Source organism: Bubalus bubalis, chromosome 23 (assembly GCF_019923935.1).
Source record: "Bubalus bubalis isolate 160015118507 breed Murrah chromosome 23, NDDB_SH_1, whole genome shotgun sequence".
NCBI lineage: Eukaryota > Metazoa > Chordata > Mammalia > Artiodactyla > Bovidae > Bubalus > Bubalus bubalis.
The window spans coordinates 40,815,825-40,837,509 of record NC_059179.1 but is presented as its reverse complement, the minus strand read 5'-3'; the positions used below and the strand labels follow the sequence as shown (position 1 = coordinate 40,837,509).

General features: G+C 38.2%; 1 protein-coding gene across 3 annotated transcripts in view; it reads right to left on the bottom strand.

The window, feature by feature from the left end:
- The window catches only part of WDR11 (WD repeat domain 11), a 60,053-nt gene that overhangs the window by 12,957 nt on the left and 25,411 nt on the right, over positions 1-21,685 (bottom strand). For all 3 annotated transcript variants that reach the window (XM_006063534.4, XM_006063535.4, XM_025274409.3), the window contains 7 exons: positions 15,236-15,342; positions 12,778-12,853; positions 9,850-9,958; positions 5,620-5,744; positions 4,754-4,901; positions 697-803; positions 165-279 (listed from right to left, as the gene is read on the bottom strand). In XM_006063534.4, the coding sequence (XP_006063596.3) occupies positions 165-279; positions 697-803; positions 4,754-4,901; positions 5,620-5,744; positions 9,850-9,958; positions 12,778-12,853; positions 15,236-15,342 (787 nt within the window). The remainder of the gene's footprint in view (positions 1-164; positions 280-696; positions 804-4,753; positions 4,902-5,619; positions 5,745-9,849; positions 9,959-12,777; positions 12,854-15,235; positions 15,343-21,685) is intronic.

Here is a 21,685-nt window from a genome sequence, read left to right as displayed (position 1 = left end):
TCACCTTTAGAACAGAAATACTATAAAAGAAAAATTTTGAAGGAAGAAAATTTCTCTAAGAAGCTTGACAAACCCATTTATAAATCAGAAGGAAGGAAAACAAGTACACAGTTCCTGTGACCAGCAGCTCCATTTGCGGTGAGCCCGTGTGCAGCTGGGCTTACCTCTTTAGAATCCCATACTTCAGCTCCATCATTGTACATTGCTATTAATTTTTGGTTTCCTTTACCAGGGGCGAAACGAATCTTCTTCACCCAACTTCGGTGTGTAGGTATTCCTCTGAGGACAAACAGAAACCAAAACACCAATATGAAGTAGAGTAATATCTCGTCATTGGGAGAGATGTCCAATGTCTCTTTCTATTTCTGCTTTTGACAAGGTCTAGTGACATGACAGGACAACAACTCTGCTTTCTGGGACAGGGGTCACATATGACAGACATGGTCTGCTCTTTAACAACAGTTGGAATAGTGCCCCAGCACTTCGTGTGGGCCACCTGCAGGTAAGGGTCATCTATGAATACTCCAGAGTTTAGCTCAAGGCAGTTCCTCCCAAGTTCTATAACAAGAGACCCAAGGGTCCAACCTGCACATGACTATATTTAATGATGCTATTGCCAAGTGATAGGCCTCCAATGGAACTATATCAAGATTTTTTGTTTCAGCCAAATAATACACTTGAATTCTTGAAACATACCTGGATACTCTGCCTTTCAAATCCCAAAAATTTAAATTTCCATCCATATCTCCAAGAACTAACGTATCACCTTTCCAAGCAATGCAAGTAATGCTACCCATGCTCCCCTAGAAAAGAACAGCAACAAACACACATCAATTTCACCACTTATAAGCAGTCACAACAGAGAAATACTTTTATTTAACAACTGTGATGAAATAATAAAGATATCTTGCTGGTGGTTTAGTTGCTAAGTTGTGCCCGACTCTTTACAACCCCATAGACTGTAGCCCACCAGATGCCTCCTCTGTCCATGGGATCTCCCAAGCAAGAATACTGCAGTGGGTGTTATCTCCTTCTCCAGGGTATCTTCCCAACCCAGGGATCGAACTTGGGTCTCCTGAATTGCAGGCGGATTCTCTACAGACTGAGCCGCCAGGGAAGCCCCAAAGATATCTTAATAAAAGCTAATTATAGTATGAACATCATCAAACACTAACAGAGTTTAGTCACTAAGAGGGCTACCTAGCATTTCAATTTCAACTAAGAAGAAACAGAAGATTTCAATTCAATGGACATTATTATCTGAACTAGATTTATAGAGAAGTTCTTTTGAGGAAGAACTACTTCAGAAAAAAGAAAATTAAAAGAAGAAAAAAGAGAAGGAAAGGACATCCTTTCAGGCACTCCTGTCTCCGAGTTATCCCTCACTGCTAAAGGATGAACACATTTATTCTGGGGGAACTCAGAGCTGTCTTACAACTAACTGTTCAGCAGTTCTTCTACTGAGGATCCATCACTATGCAGTACACCTGAAAGTAACATGATTCTGTATATCAACTATATTTCAATTAAAAAAGAAAAAAGATTCATAGCTTTGCTGATACCTTCATGAATAATGAAGGAGAAGAGATACTATACACTGAAGGCATCTGTAAAATCTGAATTCACAGAAGGTTCTGCAGAGAAGTTACACAGGGAAACACAAATACAAGAATGAGACACTTCTGTAATAAATCAAAGCGGGTTGGAAGGAGCATGCAGCTCGAACACACGCACAGAGGTACTGTGATGGAGAGACGTGGAGTTGGGGCTCTCAGAAAAGCTGTGTGGACCTGAATCCCAGCTGCATCACTGAATTTGCCGTGTGATGTGGGGCATGCTTACTTAATCTTTATATGTATGGATTTATCGTCAATAAAGTAGGGCAAGCTCATAAAATTTGAGGACTTCCTATTAGTGTTAATACATTTTTATAGGTAAAGGCCTTAGGATGATGTTTGCCACAGAGTCAATATAATACTAGCTATTCAATAATATTACTCAATTACTTTTCTACTTATATTCTTATATTCAAAGAAATCTTGTTTCATCATTTATAGAACAATATTAAAAATTCACGTTTGGTTCTTACAGTATTGCTAGTAAGAAGTAGGAATGCTCCAGAGTTTTGCTAAATTGGCTGTTAAAAGACTTGCACATACACCAAATAATGCATAAATCCTAGTGGTAGTCAAGAAACAAAGATAAAATTGGATTAAAAATAATTATGTTAATGATTCGATTAGTAAAAAACTTAGAAATCTATGTTAAATAAATAGAATTCAGTACAGTATAAAGCAATAGTCCAAGATCTTATTTCTATTCTTCTGATCATATTAACAGAATAGAATGTTTAAGAGTTTGCCTTTAAATTTAACTTTTTTAGTCCTGAGAATTTTTGTTTAACATTTTTACATTACTTTCTAACTTCTAAAAATTAGAATATTAAAACTTCAGTCCAGAAAGCTATCACCAGCTTAGAATTACAAGTGATGTATTAGAACTTTCTACCTAAGAGCTTGTTGATGGGATACAAGCCATATGAAGATTCTAAGGTGTTTTCGGAGAAATGTGGGACAAACTCGCTTTCTGACTCCAAATAATCCCAAGAGAACCAATGAAAGATTTAAAACTCAGTAGAGTATTATTAGTTGGCACTGATATGTTTCCTACATGTAAAACACAATGTTCAAAGGATCGAAGTAAAGCTGGCAGCAAACAGATAATCATTCTCTCCCACAGTTTTCTGAATAAAGGCAGTCAGTCAAATATAAACTCTCCAAGGGAATGTAATTTAAAATATATCAGGCTTCTTCTTTTTACCATTTTTATATGCTCTATAGTTATGGGGCCAAAATTTAAAGGTAAAGTTCCAACTCAAAATAAATGGCTTAGTGGCTTAGTACTTTATATTTGGAAGGAAGGTAAAGAAAAATATTAGATTAAAATAAACAAAACCTCTGCCTCAATTCTACACACTGGTCATTGAAAAATATTTTGGTTGCTGAAAATAAAAATAATGAACCCAAATCAATCATTCATGTTTTATACAGTAGATACATAACTCTCTTTTCCTAAAATAATCTGCTCTAAAATATGCACTAATTTCACTGGAGGCTGGATCCTTATTAGGCTGGTTATTCTTTGAAGAAACTGCTTCCAGCTGTGGAATAAAAGGATCTGGGAGGCAGAATTAAGACTTGCTATATCCTGAACAGACCTCCATAAGAAGAGGCAGAATCTTAAAAGCTGTGTTGTGCAAAAATCCTGAAAGCAGCAGGACTTTTCTTTCTCCCTGTCTTCCTTACTAAAAGGAAAATTCATGTGTCTAGTGTTCAAAAGTTTTCAACTTTTTTTAGAGTGGAGGAACCTAGAATCTCAGAAATTATTGGATTATTTCTATTCTAATCTCAAAGGTGATGTAATCAAAAAACAAAGAGAATGAGCTATTTCCAAGTGGCACTAGAGAAGCTAAGGTGGGGTCTTCTCTGAGGTCTAAAGGAGGAACTCTGAAAGGAAACTGATTTTCCAGAATAGAGCTCTTTACACTGCAACTCTTAAGGCCATGTTCTTGAACTGCAGTTTTTCTTTCTATGCACTTAAAATTAGGTTACTGCTCCTATTACAATGCCAAATATCAATCTTTCACATTTGCATTATTTTTATCCTTTCAAACTAGTGAAAACTTTTGGCACTATTAAGAGTTTAAAATAGACATCACTAAATCTCAGATACGACTCATTCTATGTAATAGTAAAACTTGAATTACAGCTTGAAAAGCACTTTCACATGCTGCTGCTGCTAAGTCGCTTCAGTCGTGTCCGACTCTGTGCAACCCCACAGACGGCAACCCACCAGGCTCCGTCATCCCTGGGATTCTCCAGGCAAGAACACTGGAGTGGGGTGCCATTTCCTTCTCCAATGCATGAAAGTGAAAAGTGAAAGGCAAGTCGCTCAGTCGTGTCCGACTCTAGCGACCCCATGGACTGCAGCCCACCAGGCTCCTCTGTCCATGGGATTTTCCAGGCAAAAGTACTGGAGTGGGGTGCCATTGCCTTCTCCGTTCACATGCTAGTTACATATAAGTTATATACACACACACACACACACACACACACATATATATATAATCTCATCCTCTACTTAACAATTATAGTAATATTAGCAAAAACATTTTCTTCATCCACTCAGTAAAAAAAACCCATGAGATATACGCTGACACAAATAATTAACTATAAATCCTTAGAGAATTCCACAAGGCCATGGGGGATATATATGTTTGTAAAGATTAATAAATACCTTTACACCTACAACCTGATTACTGTTACCTCAAAATAATACTAGATTTTAAATAAAATCCTTCAGGGTAATACTTGAAATGGAAAGAGGAGAGACTAGAGTCAGACACATAGACCTGGGTGTAAACGCTGCTCTGGCATGTCACGAGGCCGGGCAACCTGGGGAAAGTTACTCATTCTCCCTCAATCCTATCACAGATAAAATGGAAATAGTTCCTCATGAATTATTATAATGACAATAATGAGCAGCACATGGTATGTCATCAAAATAGTTATAATGCTATTCTCCAAAAGTATGGGACAAATTTAGTCAATGGTAATATCTCCTTAATAAAGCTTATTTAGATTAAACTTTTCTGAAATAGTTTTCCACCTTAACTGTGGCTTCACTGGATATAGAACTTATGAGGTCTATGGTAAGAAATCTTCATGCAGGTTTAACCACAGTTTGGACTCACGTCTGGTGGGATCCGAGCACTGTCTTTCACTGAGTTTCCTTCAACAGTGAGATGATAAACTTGGCCGTCATTATCGGTGAACACAAAATGCTCCCGGGCAGAGATGTTCTGACTGAGTTCAGATTTACTTTCAGCCTCCTGCAACAAGCTTTGGGATAGAGGAAAAGAAGATGAAGATTTTTTTTTCCCCCTAGAGTGACATAATGAATTAACACACTCAAAATACAGATGGATTAACAGGAGGTCAAATCATTAAAAAAAAAAAAGGCTGAAACTAATCTTTGCCCAGCAATAATAGGAAAACACAAATTACTCTTCATACCACGACTGAATGTTTACCCTGTACAGAAGAATGGAGTGATCTAGACTTCACATGGGAAAGAAGACTCTTTGATGTTTCTGCTGCAAAACAGAGGCCTTACCTTGGCCCATCATTCTCTGAAGTTTTTTATTTGTAAATCTGGTGGGGACGGGGCAGTACAAAAGTTAGAATTCCTAATACATTTTCTGTGGTTAACACAGATGACAATAGGGTCCACCTGGGTGTGTTCACGCTATGTTCATTTGAATCAGAAGCTGAAGTCTATGGAGCCGAAGGGCACTGAGAATCAATCATGCTCACTAACAGGCGTGGACATGTAAACTGCACGCTGCTCTGAGCAATGCAATTACTAACTAACTCTTTAGTCATGTGAGCGTGTACGGAACCATCAAAGTCTGTTCCAAAGGGGACTAGAGATGCCTTAGGATGCCACCTGTCAAATTCCCAACCAGGACTTAACAAATTTCCCAACCAGGAAATAATAAATTCCTGGTTATTTGTAATAACCAGGTTATTACAAATGACAGCGGGAGAAGCAGGGCACCTGATCACAGATGACTCAACAACACTCAGCTCTGTATCTGAGACCACGGTCTGGCGGGCCATGGCCTCTCGGGTGGCCAGCTGTTTCTTCCTCAAGCTCTTCAAGTTGTGAGAAGGTGACCATTCCTGTGAATCAAAGACAGACACCCACAAGTGCTCAGTCCCTCTTTCTTCCAGAAGAGCGGGTCATACTCACCACTGCCCAGCATCACTTCTTATTACTACACATGAACTCACAATTTGTTCTTAGTTTTTACTTTAATTTTTAGAAAGGCTGAAGGCATGCATTTTTATTAAAGCTTATGATAGAAGGTTTCAATAATCCATCTCTATTTCCTTCCACCTCGAATCTTCAGTTAGAGCTTAAGGGAAAAGAGTTTAATGGCAAACTCCAAAAGGTTTAAACTTTTGATGCCTTCCATTTTTCGAAATCAAAATAATACATTTAGTTATGGTACCTCCCACTCCTTATGTCCACACCTCCCCCTTAGATGAACTGATGACACACTCCTCCAGTCATTGCCCATTATCACCTATAGGCCCACCCCAAACCTCTCCTTTTATATATTTACTCCTGTTTACTGGACATGGAACAACAGACTGGTTCCAAATAGGAAAAGGAGTTTGTCAAGGCTGTATATTGTCACCCCGCTTATTTAACTTATATGCAGAGTACATCATGAGAAATGTTGGACTGGAAGAAACACAAGTTAGAATCAAGATTGCCGGGAGAAATGTCAATAACCTCAGATATGCAGATGACACCACCCTTATGGCAGAAAGTGAAGAGGAACTCAAAAGCTTCTTGATGAAAGTGAAAGTGGAGAGTGAAAAAGTTGGCTTAAAGCTCAACATTCAGAAAACGAAGATCATGGCATCCGGTCCCATCACTTGATGGGAAATAGATGGGGAAACAGTGTCAGACTTTATTTTTGGGGGCTCCAAAATCACTGCAGATGGTGACTGCAGCCATGAAATTAAAAGACGCTTACTCCTGGGAAGGAAAGTTATGACCAACCTAGATAGCATATTCAAAAGCAGAGACATTCCTTTGCCAACAAAGGCCCATCTAGTCAAGGCTATGGTTTTTCCTGTGGTCATGTATGGATGTGAGAGTTGGACTGTGAAGAAGGCTGAGCGCCGAAGAATTGATGCTTTTGAACTGTGGTGTTGGAGAAGACTCTTGAGAGTCCCTTGGACTGCAAGGAGATCCAACCAGTCCATTCTGAAGGAGATCAGCCCTGGGATTTCTTTGGAAGGAATGATGCTAAAGCTGAAACTCCAGTACTTTGGCCACCTCATGCGAAGAGTTGACTCACTGGAAAAGACTCTGATGCTGGGAGGGATTGGGGGCAGGAGGAGAAGGGGACGACAGAGGATGAGATGGCTAGATGGCATCACTGACTCGATGGACGTGAGTCTCAGTGAACTCTGGGAGTTGGTGATGGACAGGGAGGCCTGGCGTGCTGTGATTCATGGGGTCGCAAAGAGTCGGACACGACTGAGCGACTGATCTGATCTGATCTGATTCTAAAGCATTTAATCTAATACCCTCTTATATGTATAAATTCTTAAACATGTATTTTACATGAAGGTATTTATGGTCTGCATGAACAGTAGTAGATCATGTATCTCATCCCATTGCTCTTTTTACTCGGCACAATGTATTCAAGTCCCACCTCTGTTGTTTCTGTATGTTACACAGTACTTCATGGGTACATCTGCCAATTTTTAGTCTAGTTTTTAGTTTAGTTTTCCCAGGAAAGGACACCCAGATTGTCTCTATACTCTCATCATGGGAAATTACACTGCACTGAAATTTCAATGTCCACACAGAAGTTCCTATATGACCAGAAACTGACCAGCTGGGGCAAAGAGGATGTCTGTGTTTGACTAAGTGCTGCCAGCCTGCTCTGCAGAATGGCTTCACTGGTCTACATCCCTACCAGTAGTGCCTAAGAATTCTTACAGCCCATACCTCACCCACACGGGATGCTACTGGCATTCCAATTTTTGTTTGTCTAAAAGGTTTATCATGGCCATTTTACTTTGCACATCTCAAAACCCAGGCTTCTGAGTATTTTTCACATGCTTGTTGGCCTTTTAGGTCTCTCTGACATTCATTAACTAGTCACATCTTTCCAATGGGGCTACCACTGCTTCGTTGCAAGAGTTTCCACAATATTAACCCCTTAGAGGATTAGTTAGTCCTCTGTCCATCTTAAGACACGGGACAATTTCTTTTTTTAAAGTTGTCTTCCATATTTAACTTTGACAGTGGTATGATTCGTTGAATAGAAAGCACCAATCTTGATGTAATCAAATTCATTAATTACCTTTCTGCCTTTTGGTTTGAGCTTCCGATATCCTCTTTTGCCCCAGAACAGAAAAATATTCTTCTATATTTGCTTATATTAATTTTATAGCTGTAGTTATTTTCACATTTAGGTCATTAATCCTGTGGAGCCCACCTCTGAATATGGTTATCATGCATAAATCCAGTATTCCTCTCTATTAAGTGAGAGGTTCCCCAATACTTTCTACTAAACAGGCTGTTCCTCCCCTTGGGTTTGTAAGTTACTTTGTTGTACATTAAGTTACCAAATATTTATGAGCCTATTAATGAGCTCTTTATTATGCTGATCCATTTCTCTTACTTGGGCCAATATGACATTCAGTTCAGTCGCTCAGTCGTGTCCGACTCTTTGCGACCCCATGAATCACAGCACGCCAGGCCTCCCTGTCCACCACCAACTCCTGGAGGTCACTCACACTCACGTCCATCGAGTCAGTGATGCCATCTAGCCATCTCATCCTCTGTCGTCCCCTTCTTCTCCTGCCCCCAATCCCTCCCAGCATCAGAGTCTTTTCCAATGAGTCAACTCTTCGCATGAGGTGGCCAAAGTACTGGAGTTTCAGCTTTAGCATCATTCCTTCCAAAGAAATCCCAGGGCTGATCTCCTTCAGAATGGACTGGTTGGATCTCCTTGCAGTCCAAGGGACTCTCAAGAGTCTTCTCCAACACCACAGTTCAAAAGCATCAATTCTTCAGCGCTCAGCCTTCTTCACAGTCCAACTCTCACATCCATACATGACTACTGGAAAAACCATAGCCTTGACTAGATGGGTCTTTGTTGGCAAAGGAATGTCTCTGCTTTTGAATATGCTATCTAGGTTGGTCATAACTTTCCTTCCAAGGAGTAAGCGTCTTTTAATTTCATGGCTGCAGTCACCATCTGCAGTGATTTTGGAGCCCCCAAAAATAAAGTCTGACACTGTTTCCCCATCTATTTCCCATGAAGTGATGGGACCACATGCCATGATCTTCATTTTTTGAATGTTGAGCTTTAAGTCAACTTTTTCACTCTCCACTTTCACTTTCAAGAGCCTTTTGAGTTCCTCTTCACTTTCTGCCATAAGGGTGGTGTCATCTGCATATCCGAGGTTATTGATATTTCTCCCGGCAATCTTGATTCCAGCTTGTGCTTCGTCCAGTCCAGCGTTTCTCATGATGTACTCTGCATATAAGTTAAATAAGCAGGGTGACAATATACAGCCTTGACGTACTCCTTTTCCTATTTGCAACCAGTCTGTTGTTCCATGTCCAATTCTAATTGTTGCTTCCTGACCTGTATACAAATTTCTCAAGAGGCAGATCGGGTGGTCTGGTATTCCCATCTCTTTCAGAATTTTCCACAGTTTCTTGTGATCCACACAGTCAAAGGCTTTGGCATAGTCAATAAAGCAGAAATAGATGTTTTTCTGGCACTCTCTTGCTTTTTCCATGATCCAGCGGATGTTGGCAATTTGATCTCTGGTTCCTTTGCCTTTTCTAAAACCAGCTTGAACACTACTTTATTTCTATGGTTTTATATGTACTGTATAGAGCAGGATGGGGCCTACCTCCACCCATACCGCCTATATTACTCTCTTTTTTCCAAGGTTAACTTAGCTACTAGGACTTTTATTTTTCCATAAATATTTTAGAATATGTTTATCATGCTCCTCAAAATATCTAAATTAAATTTTAATTGGACTTTAACATAATATTAGCTTAACCCATCCAAGAAAATAGGAATTATCTCCATTTGTTTAGATCATCTTCTCTGAATATACATTTTTTGCAATAAAACATACAGCAGTAATGATTTTAATTTGAGCTGAAGAAAAATATTCACCATTTATATACGTACCCAAATAAACTGTTTACTTCTTTAAAATTATAACTTACCAAAGCAGTTATTGCAGGGAAGTTTTTGGACATTTCTCTAAGAATGGTACAAGTCCTAACATCCCATAACTCCAGGGGTTTATCTTTGAATACAACTGCCAAATACTGCCTAAAATAAACAAAATTACTAAATGAAGCTCTTTTTGCAGTATTTTCACCATAAGCAGTACAAATAAAAAGTTCATAAAGCTCAGATGACACATTCTAAATGAAGAGAATTTAAACTAACTTTTAACCCTACTGATTAGTAGTAGTCCTAAGAAGGTAAAGCTCTAAGATGACCTGTGAGAGTCACACACACCATCAGGGCAAGGAGCCTAGCTCAGAATGAAGAATGAGAAAAGGCATGAGTTCACATCCAAATCTTAAAATAACCTTCCTGAGGCTCAATTTTCTCATTGAGACATGAAAATACCACTACTTGCATCAATGGGCTGATTGGTATGCAGGTTACGGGAAAAACTAAATGAAAAAGTAAGTAAAGTTTCTATCATGCCGACTGTGAGGAACTGTGACAAAGAGTAGGAAATGTGACTTGTAGCTCAGTGTATCACAGGACTTAAGATTCTCCCACTTGATAGTTATATGACCTCAAACCATGTGACCTTTTGAGTTTCAGTCTACTTAGCTTTAAAATGGTGTTAATAATACCTGCCTCAACAACCTCACTAAATACAAGGATAAAGAAAAAGGGACAGCACACATGAAAGGATTTTTTACAAATCACAATGGATTATGTAAATGAAACATGTCACACTTTTATTATATCTAATATAAAAACAAGTAGAGACATGTATGTAAATAACTAATATAAATAAAAGAGAACCTGGTAAATGCTATAAAGATTCACTATGAAAGCTGATATTAACTTTGACAATAGGGAAATGGCATTCTAGGCAGAGTTACAAGTGTGATAAATGGCAAAAGACAGAAAAGGAGACAGGCTGTGTGGGGGAGATATGCTACTTGAAATGCAGAGTATGTGAGATGAGAACAATCACTGTGAGAAAGAAGATTAACATGTGAATTTGGATTCACATTAAAAGCCCTAAGACATCCTAAAATGCAGTGCTATCGTGAATAAAGATTCATTCTGTAGAGAACAGGGAATCCTTGAGTTTTGAGGCAGTGGTCATAATGTGACCAGACGTTTAAGATGTATTAATTTAGTAGGCTTGTATAAAGTCAAGACTGACAAGAAATAGAAAAATCTGGCGTCCAAATATTTTGAGCAATTATTGGACTTTTTCGTGGAAGGACTCCCTTACATTTGAAAAAATTACTGAGGATCTCCCCCAAAGAACTTTTGTTTATGTGGGTTTTACTGATAGTTTGCCTGGGAGAAATTAAACCTAACATAATTATAAACTATATTAATTTACTTAAAATGAGAAAAGAGAAAATAACTACCAAAATGGCAGATGAAAACATAAACCATGTTGATAACTGCATTAAATATGAATAACTTAAACACTGCAATTAGATGCAGAGATTATCAGATCAAATAGTAAAATAAGTCCCATTATATGCTCTCTTTCAGAAATCACCTTTATATACAAAGACAGAGATAAGTTACAAATAGGGAGAAGGAAAAAGATATACCATGCAAATACTAAACAAAAGAAAGCTAGAGTGTCTATACTCATCAGACGAATCAGATTTAAACTTCTGAGAAAAGACAAACAGATTATTTCAGTGATAAAGAAGTCAGTAACTCAACAAGATATAAGCATGGCAGTCAGTGGAACAGAAAACCACAAAGAAAAATTAAAGAAGCCCAAAGGATTTTCTTTGAAACAATTAATAAAATTGATTGACATAATTTACTGATACACAGAGAACCAAGTAGTGATTACCACTGGGAAAGATGCAGGGGAGAGGGTAAAATGGGTAAAGGAGATCAACTGTATGGTGACAGAAAATAAAATTTGGCTGGTGAGCATGTTGTGAAGTATATATAATAGAAGTAGAAATATAGTGTTCTACACATGAAGCTTATATAATGTTATAAATAAATATTATGTCAAACTATTTCAGTATATGAATGATTGAAAACTGAAATTAATAGAAGAAAAAATATAATTTATAATAGCATCAAAGAAAAAGCAAAAAATAAATCACAAATGATGCACAGGACCTGTGTACTGGAAACTACACAATATTATCAAAAGAAATTAAAGAAAAACTAAATAAGTGGAGAGATATACCATGCTCATGAATCACAAAACTTGGTAAGATGTCAGTTCTTCCCCATGTTGATCCACGGATTCAATGTAATCACAATCAAAATCCCAGTAAGCTTTTATCATAAAACTGGTTAAGTTGATTTTAAAATTTATATGGAAATGCAGAGATCCTCAAAAAGCTAAAGGAATGTTAAAAACAGTTTTATCGTGCTTACTCCTTCTTTCTTTGTTCTTTTGATTAGTTTTCAGTCAATCTCTGTTGTCAATGATTCTGCTTTACATATATTTTTCCTTGGAACAAAAAGCTTACTACAATTAGATCTAAGTTATAAATAAGGAAAATGAATTCTTTCACTCAATAAGCACATACTGAGGTAGAAGCTGAACAAAGAACTTCACCAAATAACTAACATTTCTTAGTGAGTAACAGGTACTTCTATCACTATAGCTATAGTTGAACAAAATGGGGTTACCCATTTTACCAATCTGATGAAATGTTAAGATTCAGATAAGTTATCTTGTCTTATGGTGACTTGTCTGAATGGAGAATTAAAAGTAACAGCAACTTAGTTTTGCAATTAATATATTTTCTGTGATACAGCTGCACATCACAATTTCCTACCACTAAGAAATTCTATGCACATGCATGCATGTTCTCATTTCCTTAAAGATGAAAAAAAAAAAAAAAATGCTTAAGATTCCCTTGTGTAACACCAGATTTTTTTTTTAGGTTGACACTTACTTCAAATGAGATACTTTAATCATTTCGATGGGCGACTCATCATTACCTCGTTCACCACGGAAAGCAACGCTCCTGCCTTTAATTGTAAATATTAAACAAAATGTAAAAATAACACATGAAACGCATAAGAAACTAAAAGCTGTACCAGTGTAATTTGATCAGTGGTACCTTCTAGTCTCCTTCTAACTCTTCCATTTGCTTTAAGCTGTTTCTAATCATCTAAATTCAAAACTAAATCAAAAGTAGTATAAGACCAACACTGTATTACTTACATTCAAATATCTATAAAAAGATATTTTCATTTTTTATAGAATTTCTTAACACCCTTCTATGGTACCTTTCAAATAATTCAATTTTAGAAATTTAGAAACATCAATTTCTAAAGTTTTAATGCATCTATAGTAAAGCAATTATCTACTATAAAAACTACTGGTACATTCATAGTATTATAAACATTTCCATGTTTACAAATATTAACTAATGGGGAAAACACTCTTTGAATAGGTATTTAAGATTTCTTGTCCTGTGTGCAAAATACTCAGCTACAATATTTTGACATGTTCCTCCAAAAGTCTCTATAAACTGAAATTGGAGAATATTAAGAATGAGTTAACATCCAAAGAAGTTAAACAGTTTTCTATAACTAAAAAAAAAAAAACAAGTTCTACTTTATGTTTGAAAAAATATTTTAATAGCATCTCCTAGATTTCTATTTACATTAAACAAAAGAGAGAAGACAAAGACAATTGGATACCTACATGTCTCCCTGCTCTTCAAGGGCATCACATTGAATTTCACTATTATTATTCGCCAAATACCCTACACCCTTTCCTGGCTCTGCTAGTCTGCTGGTCTCCTTAGAAGACAAGGCTGTAAAAATCTATAATTTTATGAACCTAAATGTCCTACCCAAAAAAAGTCAGTATCTTTTACTTAGAAATCTGTTCTTCAAAAAGAAATATGTGAAAGACAGATTTTGAGCTATCTAAGAGTTCTGATACTTTGCCAACAAAGGTCTGTCTAGTCAAGGCTATGGTTTTGCCAATGGTCATGTATGGATGTGAGAGTTGGACTGTGAAGAAAGCTGAACGCCGAAGAATTGATGCTTTTGAACTGTGATGTTGGAGAAGACTCTTGAGAGTCCCTTGGACTGCAAGGAGATCCAACCAGTCCATCCTAAAGGAGATCAGTCCTGGGTGTTCATTGGAAGGACTGATGCTGAAGCTGAAACTCCAATACTTTGGCCACCTGATGCAAAGAGCTGACTCACTGGAAAAGACCCTGATGCTGGGAGGGATTGGGGGCAGGAGGAGAAGGGGACGACAGAGGATGAGATGGCTGGATGGCATCACCAACTCAATGGACATGAGTTTGGGTAAACTCCAGGAGTTGGTGAAGGACAGGGAGGCCTGGCGTGCTGTGATTCATGGGGTCGCAGAGTCGGACATGACTGAGCGACTGAACTGAACTGAAGAGTTCTGAACCTGAGCTGATGGGAAAAATGCACAGGCATGTTTTTAGTGAATGACACTACAGGACAGCATTTCATCCCTGGGCTATCATGTGACTGCAGTGATCAGTGTCAGTTTACCGACAAATCAGGAATGCAGGGATATGGGTCACCAGGCAGGTCATTTCCAATTAAACTAGAGCAACGCTGGACTAATAGGAGCTAATTCTTTGAGGCTTAGTAACACAATCTGATAAGTAAGAACTATAAATTGGAAATATATATTGCCAATACAAGGAAGCAACCATAAACATGATTTACTATACACATATATAACTTATTGGTTGAACTACATACATTTATATTGCTAAGCCATTAAAAAAACTCCCCATAATTTTGTTAAAAAAAATACTTGAAATCATTCCATGTGCTATATAAAAAATAATAAAAAAACCTTTACCTTACTCTGCTTTTAAGTTCTTATTTTGAAAGGGTTGCAGATTTTTAACAATTGTGAACAAGTTACTTTACTGGAATATTTCCTATTGTAATGCCTTTAAACTCCTAAATTAAGTTTTCCTACTAGTCAGCCAGAAAATATCAGAAGTTTCAAAGCTGAGCATTTTACAACAATCCTTGTAAGATTTTTAAGGGTTTCCTGAAAAGGCCAAAATTTTTTTAAAAGATTCTCAAAAAGTATAACTACAAAGATTTATTTCAAAACTGTACCTCTGGTTATCTGGAACAATGTACTTGGAAGTAGAACTGATATCCCATTTATGAATCTGTTCATTTGGGCTAATGGTACTCCATGGACTTGTGCTAACACAATTTGCATACAAACAATGATGAGTCTTTTCTAGGGCAATTTTTATAGAGCAACCAAAAAATGAATACATAAATAAAATTACAAGGTGAAAGAACTTTGAACACGTCTTCTAAATAGCAGCATCTTTGATTAACATGATGGTACGATTTTAAATATTTTAATAGTCTAAAAACACAAACCTGTTGGAAGATCAACCAATTGAAGTTCATTTCTCACTAATCCCATGTTGTTTGGTGTTGAGGTAGCGAAAGAAAGAAAACCAGTTAAACTCGTCCATTCAATACCCCTATATAGAGAAATTAAACAAAGATTAAAATTCTTTGAAAAATTTATTTGAAAATTAAGTTTTTTCTATGTCCTAAATTTTATTATACAATTAAAGAATAATATTAATACAACATTTGAGAATAAATTATATATTTCCAACATACAAAAAATTATTTCTAATTAAAACTTTATTTCCAAAGATAGCTCAGTTATCAGAAGTCATGGCGTTAAAATGACTATTAAAATCTGGCAAAGAAGAGCACCGGATCATTGCCAAGAACTCCATTGTTTAAAACAAGTGGTATAGAAATATTCTGAGCAGACTGCTTAAAGTTGAGTACATGAAGGAACTTTATCAAATTTTATCAACATTCCTAGCTGGTTAGGAAACCAAAATTCCTGAAGAAATACAGACTGAACTGTTAGACTGGAAGTAGATGAAAGCGCCAAATAGTGTATCAATTAAAGAACAGCACAAAAGAAAAAAATAAACCTGTATGACAAGACACTAACCTATCAACCTAATGCCCTGTGAATCCCATTTCCTTGGGACTGGCAATGGGTGAGTCCATGTTTTTTTTCCCACTGACATAACTGGCTTAACCATCAATGGAAAATGAGGGGACTCGGGACATGTGAATTCATCACAGTAGTCACAAAAAGAAGTGAGAAACACTATTATTACCCTGCACTGCTTACAAGGTAATGGGGTTTCCCTGGTGGCTCAGCGGTAAAGAACCCACCTGCTAATACAGGAGATGCAGGTTTGATCCCTGCCTTGGGAAGAACCCCCCGGAGAAGGAAATGACAACTCATTCTAATACTCTTACTTGGGAAATTCCATGGACAGAGGGGCCTGGCGGGCTACAGTTCATGGGGTCACAGAGAGTCTCTACTACACAAGGTAACAGAGCTGGCTGGGAGACAAGTCTAAACCTCTGTTCTGTACTCAATTGCTCATCAGCACTTACAAGACAACAATATAATATCAATGGCTGCTTTCACAATACAATGGCAGGGCTGAGTAAGTGCCAGAAATTTTATGGCCTACTACTACTACTACTACTAAGTTGCTTCAGTCGTGTCCGACTCTGTGTGACCCCACAGACGGCAGCCCACCAGGCTCCCCCGTCCCTGGGATTCTCCAGGCAAGAACACTGGAGTGGGGTGCCATTTTCTTCTCCAATGCATGAAAGTGAAAGTCGTTCAGTCATGTCCGACTCTTAGCGACCCCACGGACTGCAGCCCACCAGGCTCCTCCGTCCATGGGATTTTCCAGGCAAGAGTCTGGAGTGGGGTGCCATTGCCTTCTCAGTTTATGGCCTACAAAGCTTAAAATATTTGCCTTCTGTCCTTTACGGGAAATGCCTGCTGACTGATCTAATTTTTTCATGCCTACTCTAATCTGAACGCTATTGCTCAAGTGAGCATGACTGCTCTGACCACCTCTCTCACCTGCCCAAGCAAAGGTGTGATGGCTCCTGCATCACATCCATGCTGCTCTCTGTGATGGTCAAAGCTACCCAGCAACACAGGTACCTCTCCATCATCTGAACCTGTCTGCTATTTCAGTAAGAGTAACTTCTCCTTACTGACCCCTTGTGTATCTGTCTACTTGTCTTTTCTCAGAGGAGCAAAGATAATCCCAAGAGAACTGAAAATAACATTTGCAAGAGCCAAGAATACCTGTTGTTATCAATTTATACCTCTTTAAATGTAAACTGCCTTTGACTGTGTGGATCACAATAAACTGTGGAAAATTCTGAAAGAGATGGGAATACCAGACCACCTGACCTGCCTCTTGAGAAACCTATTTGCAGCTCAGGAAGCAACAGTTAGAACTGGACATGGAACAACAGACTGGTTGCAAATAGGAAAAGGAGTACGTCAAGGCTGTATATTGTCACCCTGCTTATTTAACTTATATGCAGAGTACATCATGAGAAACGCTGGGCTGGAAGAAGCACAAGCTGGAATCAAGATTGCAGGGAGAAATATCAATAACCTCAGATATGCAGATGACACCACTCTTATGGCAGAAAGTGAAGAGGAACTAAAAGCCTCTTGATGAAAGTGAAAGAGGAGAGTGAAAAAGTTGGCTTAAAGCTCAACATTCAGAAAATGAAGATCATGGCATGTGGTCCCATCACTTCATGGGAAATAGATGGGGAAACAGTGTCAGACTTTATTTTTCTGGGCTCCAAAATCACTGCAGATGGTGATTGCAGCCATGAAATTACAAAATGCTTACTCCTTGGAAGGAAAGTTATGACCAACCTAGATAGCATATTCAAAAGCAGAGACATTACTTTGCCAACAAAGGCCCACCTAGTCAAGGCTATGGTTTTTCCAGTAGTCATGTATGGATATGAGAGTTGGACTGTGAAGAAAGCTGAGTGCTGAAGAATTGATGCTTTTGAACTATGGTGTTGGAAAAGACTCTTGAGAGTCCCTTGGACTGCAAGGAGATCCAACCATTCTAAAGATTAGTCCTGGGTGTTCATTGGAAGGAATGATGCTAAAGCTGAAACTCCAGTACTTTGGCCACCTCATGCGAAGAGCTGACTCACTGGAAAAGACTCTGATGCTGGGAGGGATTGGGGGCAGGAGGAAAAGGGGATGACAGAGGATGAGATGGCTGGATGGCATCACCGACTCGATGGACATGAGTTTGAATGAACTCCGGGAGTTGGTGATGGACAGAGAGGTCTGGCGTGCTGCAATTCATGGGGTCTCAAACAGTCGGACACGACTGAGCGACTGAACTGAACTGAAATGTAAACTTGTGTTGAAATAATCAGATTAGATTGCTGAAAACTGAGTATTCTTCAGAATTTTCATGCCTGGAGTGGCCGCTTCTCCTCCTCTCCTTGACCACTACCTAGTTCAAGTCCCAGCTCCAGTACTTAGTGGCTCTCTGCTGCTCTACACCTCAGCTCCCTCCTCTGCTGTGCAGGGGGTCACAACACTGGGCACATCAAGAAGGCCTCGCACAGAGTCTGCACTGTACGGACTCATCATCACCATCAATTACTCTTTATTTCGAGATCTCTAACTCAAGCCGTGTTTTTTTCATTAAGCCTCTCCACGAACTACACTCAAACCACAGCGATGGTGACTACAATATAAGTTGGTTAATTATTCACTGGAAGAGTTCCTTTGTCTCTTGTTTCTCTTTCTTTCCCCTAACATGGAGTACTCATTAATTTTTCTATTTAGAGTGAGTACAATGAGAGAAGCAGCATTTTGGACTTCTGCTCTCTACATAAGTCTGGTAGCTACAATCAGATCTGTTTACCCACAGAAACCTTAGGATATACTTTTCAAGTCTTGCTGATGGAAATCTGATACTCTGGTATAGTAATGCTGCTATCTTTAGACAGGAAAAATTTCAGTCCTCTCACTTTTCAATTATTACTTTAAGGATGCATCTGTTAAGTACCCCATAAATGCTGTTGCCAGTGCTATTAAGTACCCAGGACATGTGAGCAACTTGCCAGGCTAGGGAATACAGCTGCAAATGAGGCGGACTTAACTGCTATCCTTCAAGAGCCCTGTGATCTAGCAGGAAAAAGACATTGTACAAGTGCATCTGGAGTTATCTATCACAAAAGGGAGCACTGCCAAGTTCAACAGGAGCTTGCACGAGTCACAAAGAAATGTGGTGTCACGGGCCACGTAGGGCTTCCTGGAGAAACATTAAAGCTGAGACTCAAAGGGCAAATAGGGTTTTGCCTGAGAGCCTGAAAAGCTGAGGAAACAGTACAATTGATGGAGAAGCACTGCCCTAGACTGTACTCTCTTAGGAGGGAGGTACCTGCCCTGGCAATCCAAGCACATGACAGTTACTCAGCAAATTCTGTTAGATTAAAAGAATGATGTCCAAAAAAGCCTACCATGCCTCCTTGTGTTTCTAAGTGCTGTTCATATCCAGAGAAGGGCTTTCCCCACTGTTTACAGGCTGCCCCAGTGTTGTTCAGATCAGATCAGTCGCTCAGTCGTGTCCGACTCTTTGCGACCCCATGAATCGCAGCACGCCAGGCCTCCCTGTCCATCACCAACTCCCGGAGTTCACTCAGACTCACGTCCATCAAGTCAGTGATACCATCCAGCCCCAGTGTTGAGGATATAACAAAACATGGGTGGCTGCTTATTTATAATTGAGCACCACAAGTATATTGCTTGTGAACAGATTCCAGCAGCAGCTTGTATATCTGACTCCTACTGATTGACTAAAAAAAATAAAAATCACGTTGGACTTCAAAGTGTATGAGATAAAGAGATTATTTCTCAAAAGAAAAGAATGAAAACTCTTGTTAAGCTGAGCATAACACTGCTCCCTGGATTAGAAAACCACTATCCATCTAGGTTTAACCATACACTGAGCTCTATTAAAAAAAAACTCGTAAGAACTGCAGCTCATGTTCTGACTCAGATAATCTAAGTTGGTTTTGTAGCATTCCTCACTATTGAACAACTGTAACCTTAAAATCTACCAACAGGTGTTGAGGCTCTGACTCCTACAGATTCCCAAGTCTTCCTTGTTCGCCTGCACCGGGGATGCGACACTGGCTACCTCTCAAGACCAGGGAGTCCGTGGAGAGCACACACTTTCTGAAAAGCCTTGAAGTTCTACCATGATATGAAACTAATGTCTGCAAATTTACAGATGAACAAAATGGAGATCATTTTACTTTCCACAAATAATTCAATGTACTCAAAGCAATACTGAATCCATCAGTGTTCTGATACCCATATACATTTTAACAATTTTTGACAATGAACATGGTATTGGGCTATATTATTGTAATTTTAGTCTACAGGACAAAAATACCAACTAATAATATAAGAACTCTAATAATCTAAGAAAACCTGTCTGTACCACTCCACATGGTTTACTTCTAGGTATCTTCCACTGGATTATAAGCCTCCAAGATTTTGTCTGTTTACAGGCATAGAGAAGAGATTCAATATATATTTCATATTTATAAAGTATAACTGGTTAAAACATCATGGTTTTGAAAAACACATAGATATTAACTATGTATAGTTAGGTAGTCCCAGGCCATGTGTATGCATAAGACTGAAGTACTTAAGATTAAGTGGTTTTAAAAAACACTTTTAGTACAAGGTAGAAAAACCACCTTTTAAAAGTTGGCCTTTCCATGTCCTGGCTATTATAAACAGCAACCTAGATGTCCATCAGCAGATGAATGGATAAGAAAACTGTGGTACATATACACAATGGAGTATTACTCAGCCATTAAAAAATACATTTGAGTCAGTTCTAATGAGGTGGATAAAACTGGAGCCTATTATACAGAGTGAAGTAAGCCAGAAAGAAAAACACCAATACAGTATACTAATGCATATATATGGAATTTAGAAAGATGGTAACAATAACCCTGTATACGAGACAGCAAAAGAGACACTGATGTATAGAACAGTCTTTTGGACTCTGTGGGAGAGGGAGAGGGTGGGATGATCTGGGAGAACGGCATTGAAACATGTATAATATCATATATGAAACGAGTCACCAGTCCAGGTTCGACGCATGATACTGGATGCTTGGGGCTGGTGCACTGGGACGACCCGGAGGGATGGTACGGGGAGGGAGGAGGGAGGAGGGTTCAGGATGGGGAACACGTGTATACCTGTGGCGGATGCATGTTGATATATGGCAAAACCAATACAATATTGTAAAGTTAAAAAATAAAATAAAATAAAATTAAAAAATAAATAAAAGTTGCCTTTAATTTGCATATGAGTCTCTAAAATGAACTGGGTTTATTGCTAATAAGTTCAGCAATTTTTATAACACATCTGTGAAATTTTCATAATGGTTTTTAATTATAATACTATAATTGCATTAATTGAAACACAAAGACAGCAGTATTTTAGCATACTCTTGAGCACCATCTCTGGATGTAAAATGTGAATTATCTTTAAAATAGCAATTAAGAGGGAAAATTTATATTTAAAAAATGAGCATATTTACGAGATCATTCACAATACTAGCCTGACTGAGTAGCATACCCTTGAGAGTTATTTGGTAACCCAAGCAACACTTTATAAATAGTTTTTGTGTCAATAACAAATACTATCATAATGTGTAAATCATGTTCTTAGTGACATCTATGACCTGAGCAATCCAGAATAACCATCTTACTTATAGCAAATAGCTCACTGATTAACTAACTATTGTCTTTATTAGAGACTTCATATTGTGGTGATCATTTCACCACACATACAAGTATTATTACACTGTACATCTGAAACTAATGTATCTTACTGCACCTCAATATAAATAAATAAGATTTCAGTGTTCAGAAAAAGATGAAAATGTGCTTGATTTCCCAGAA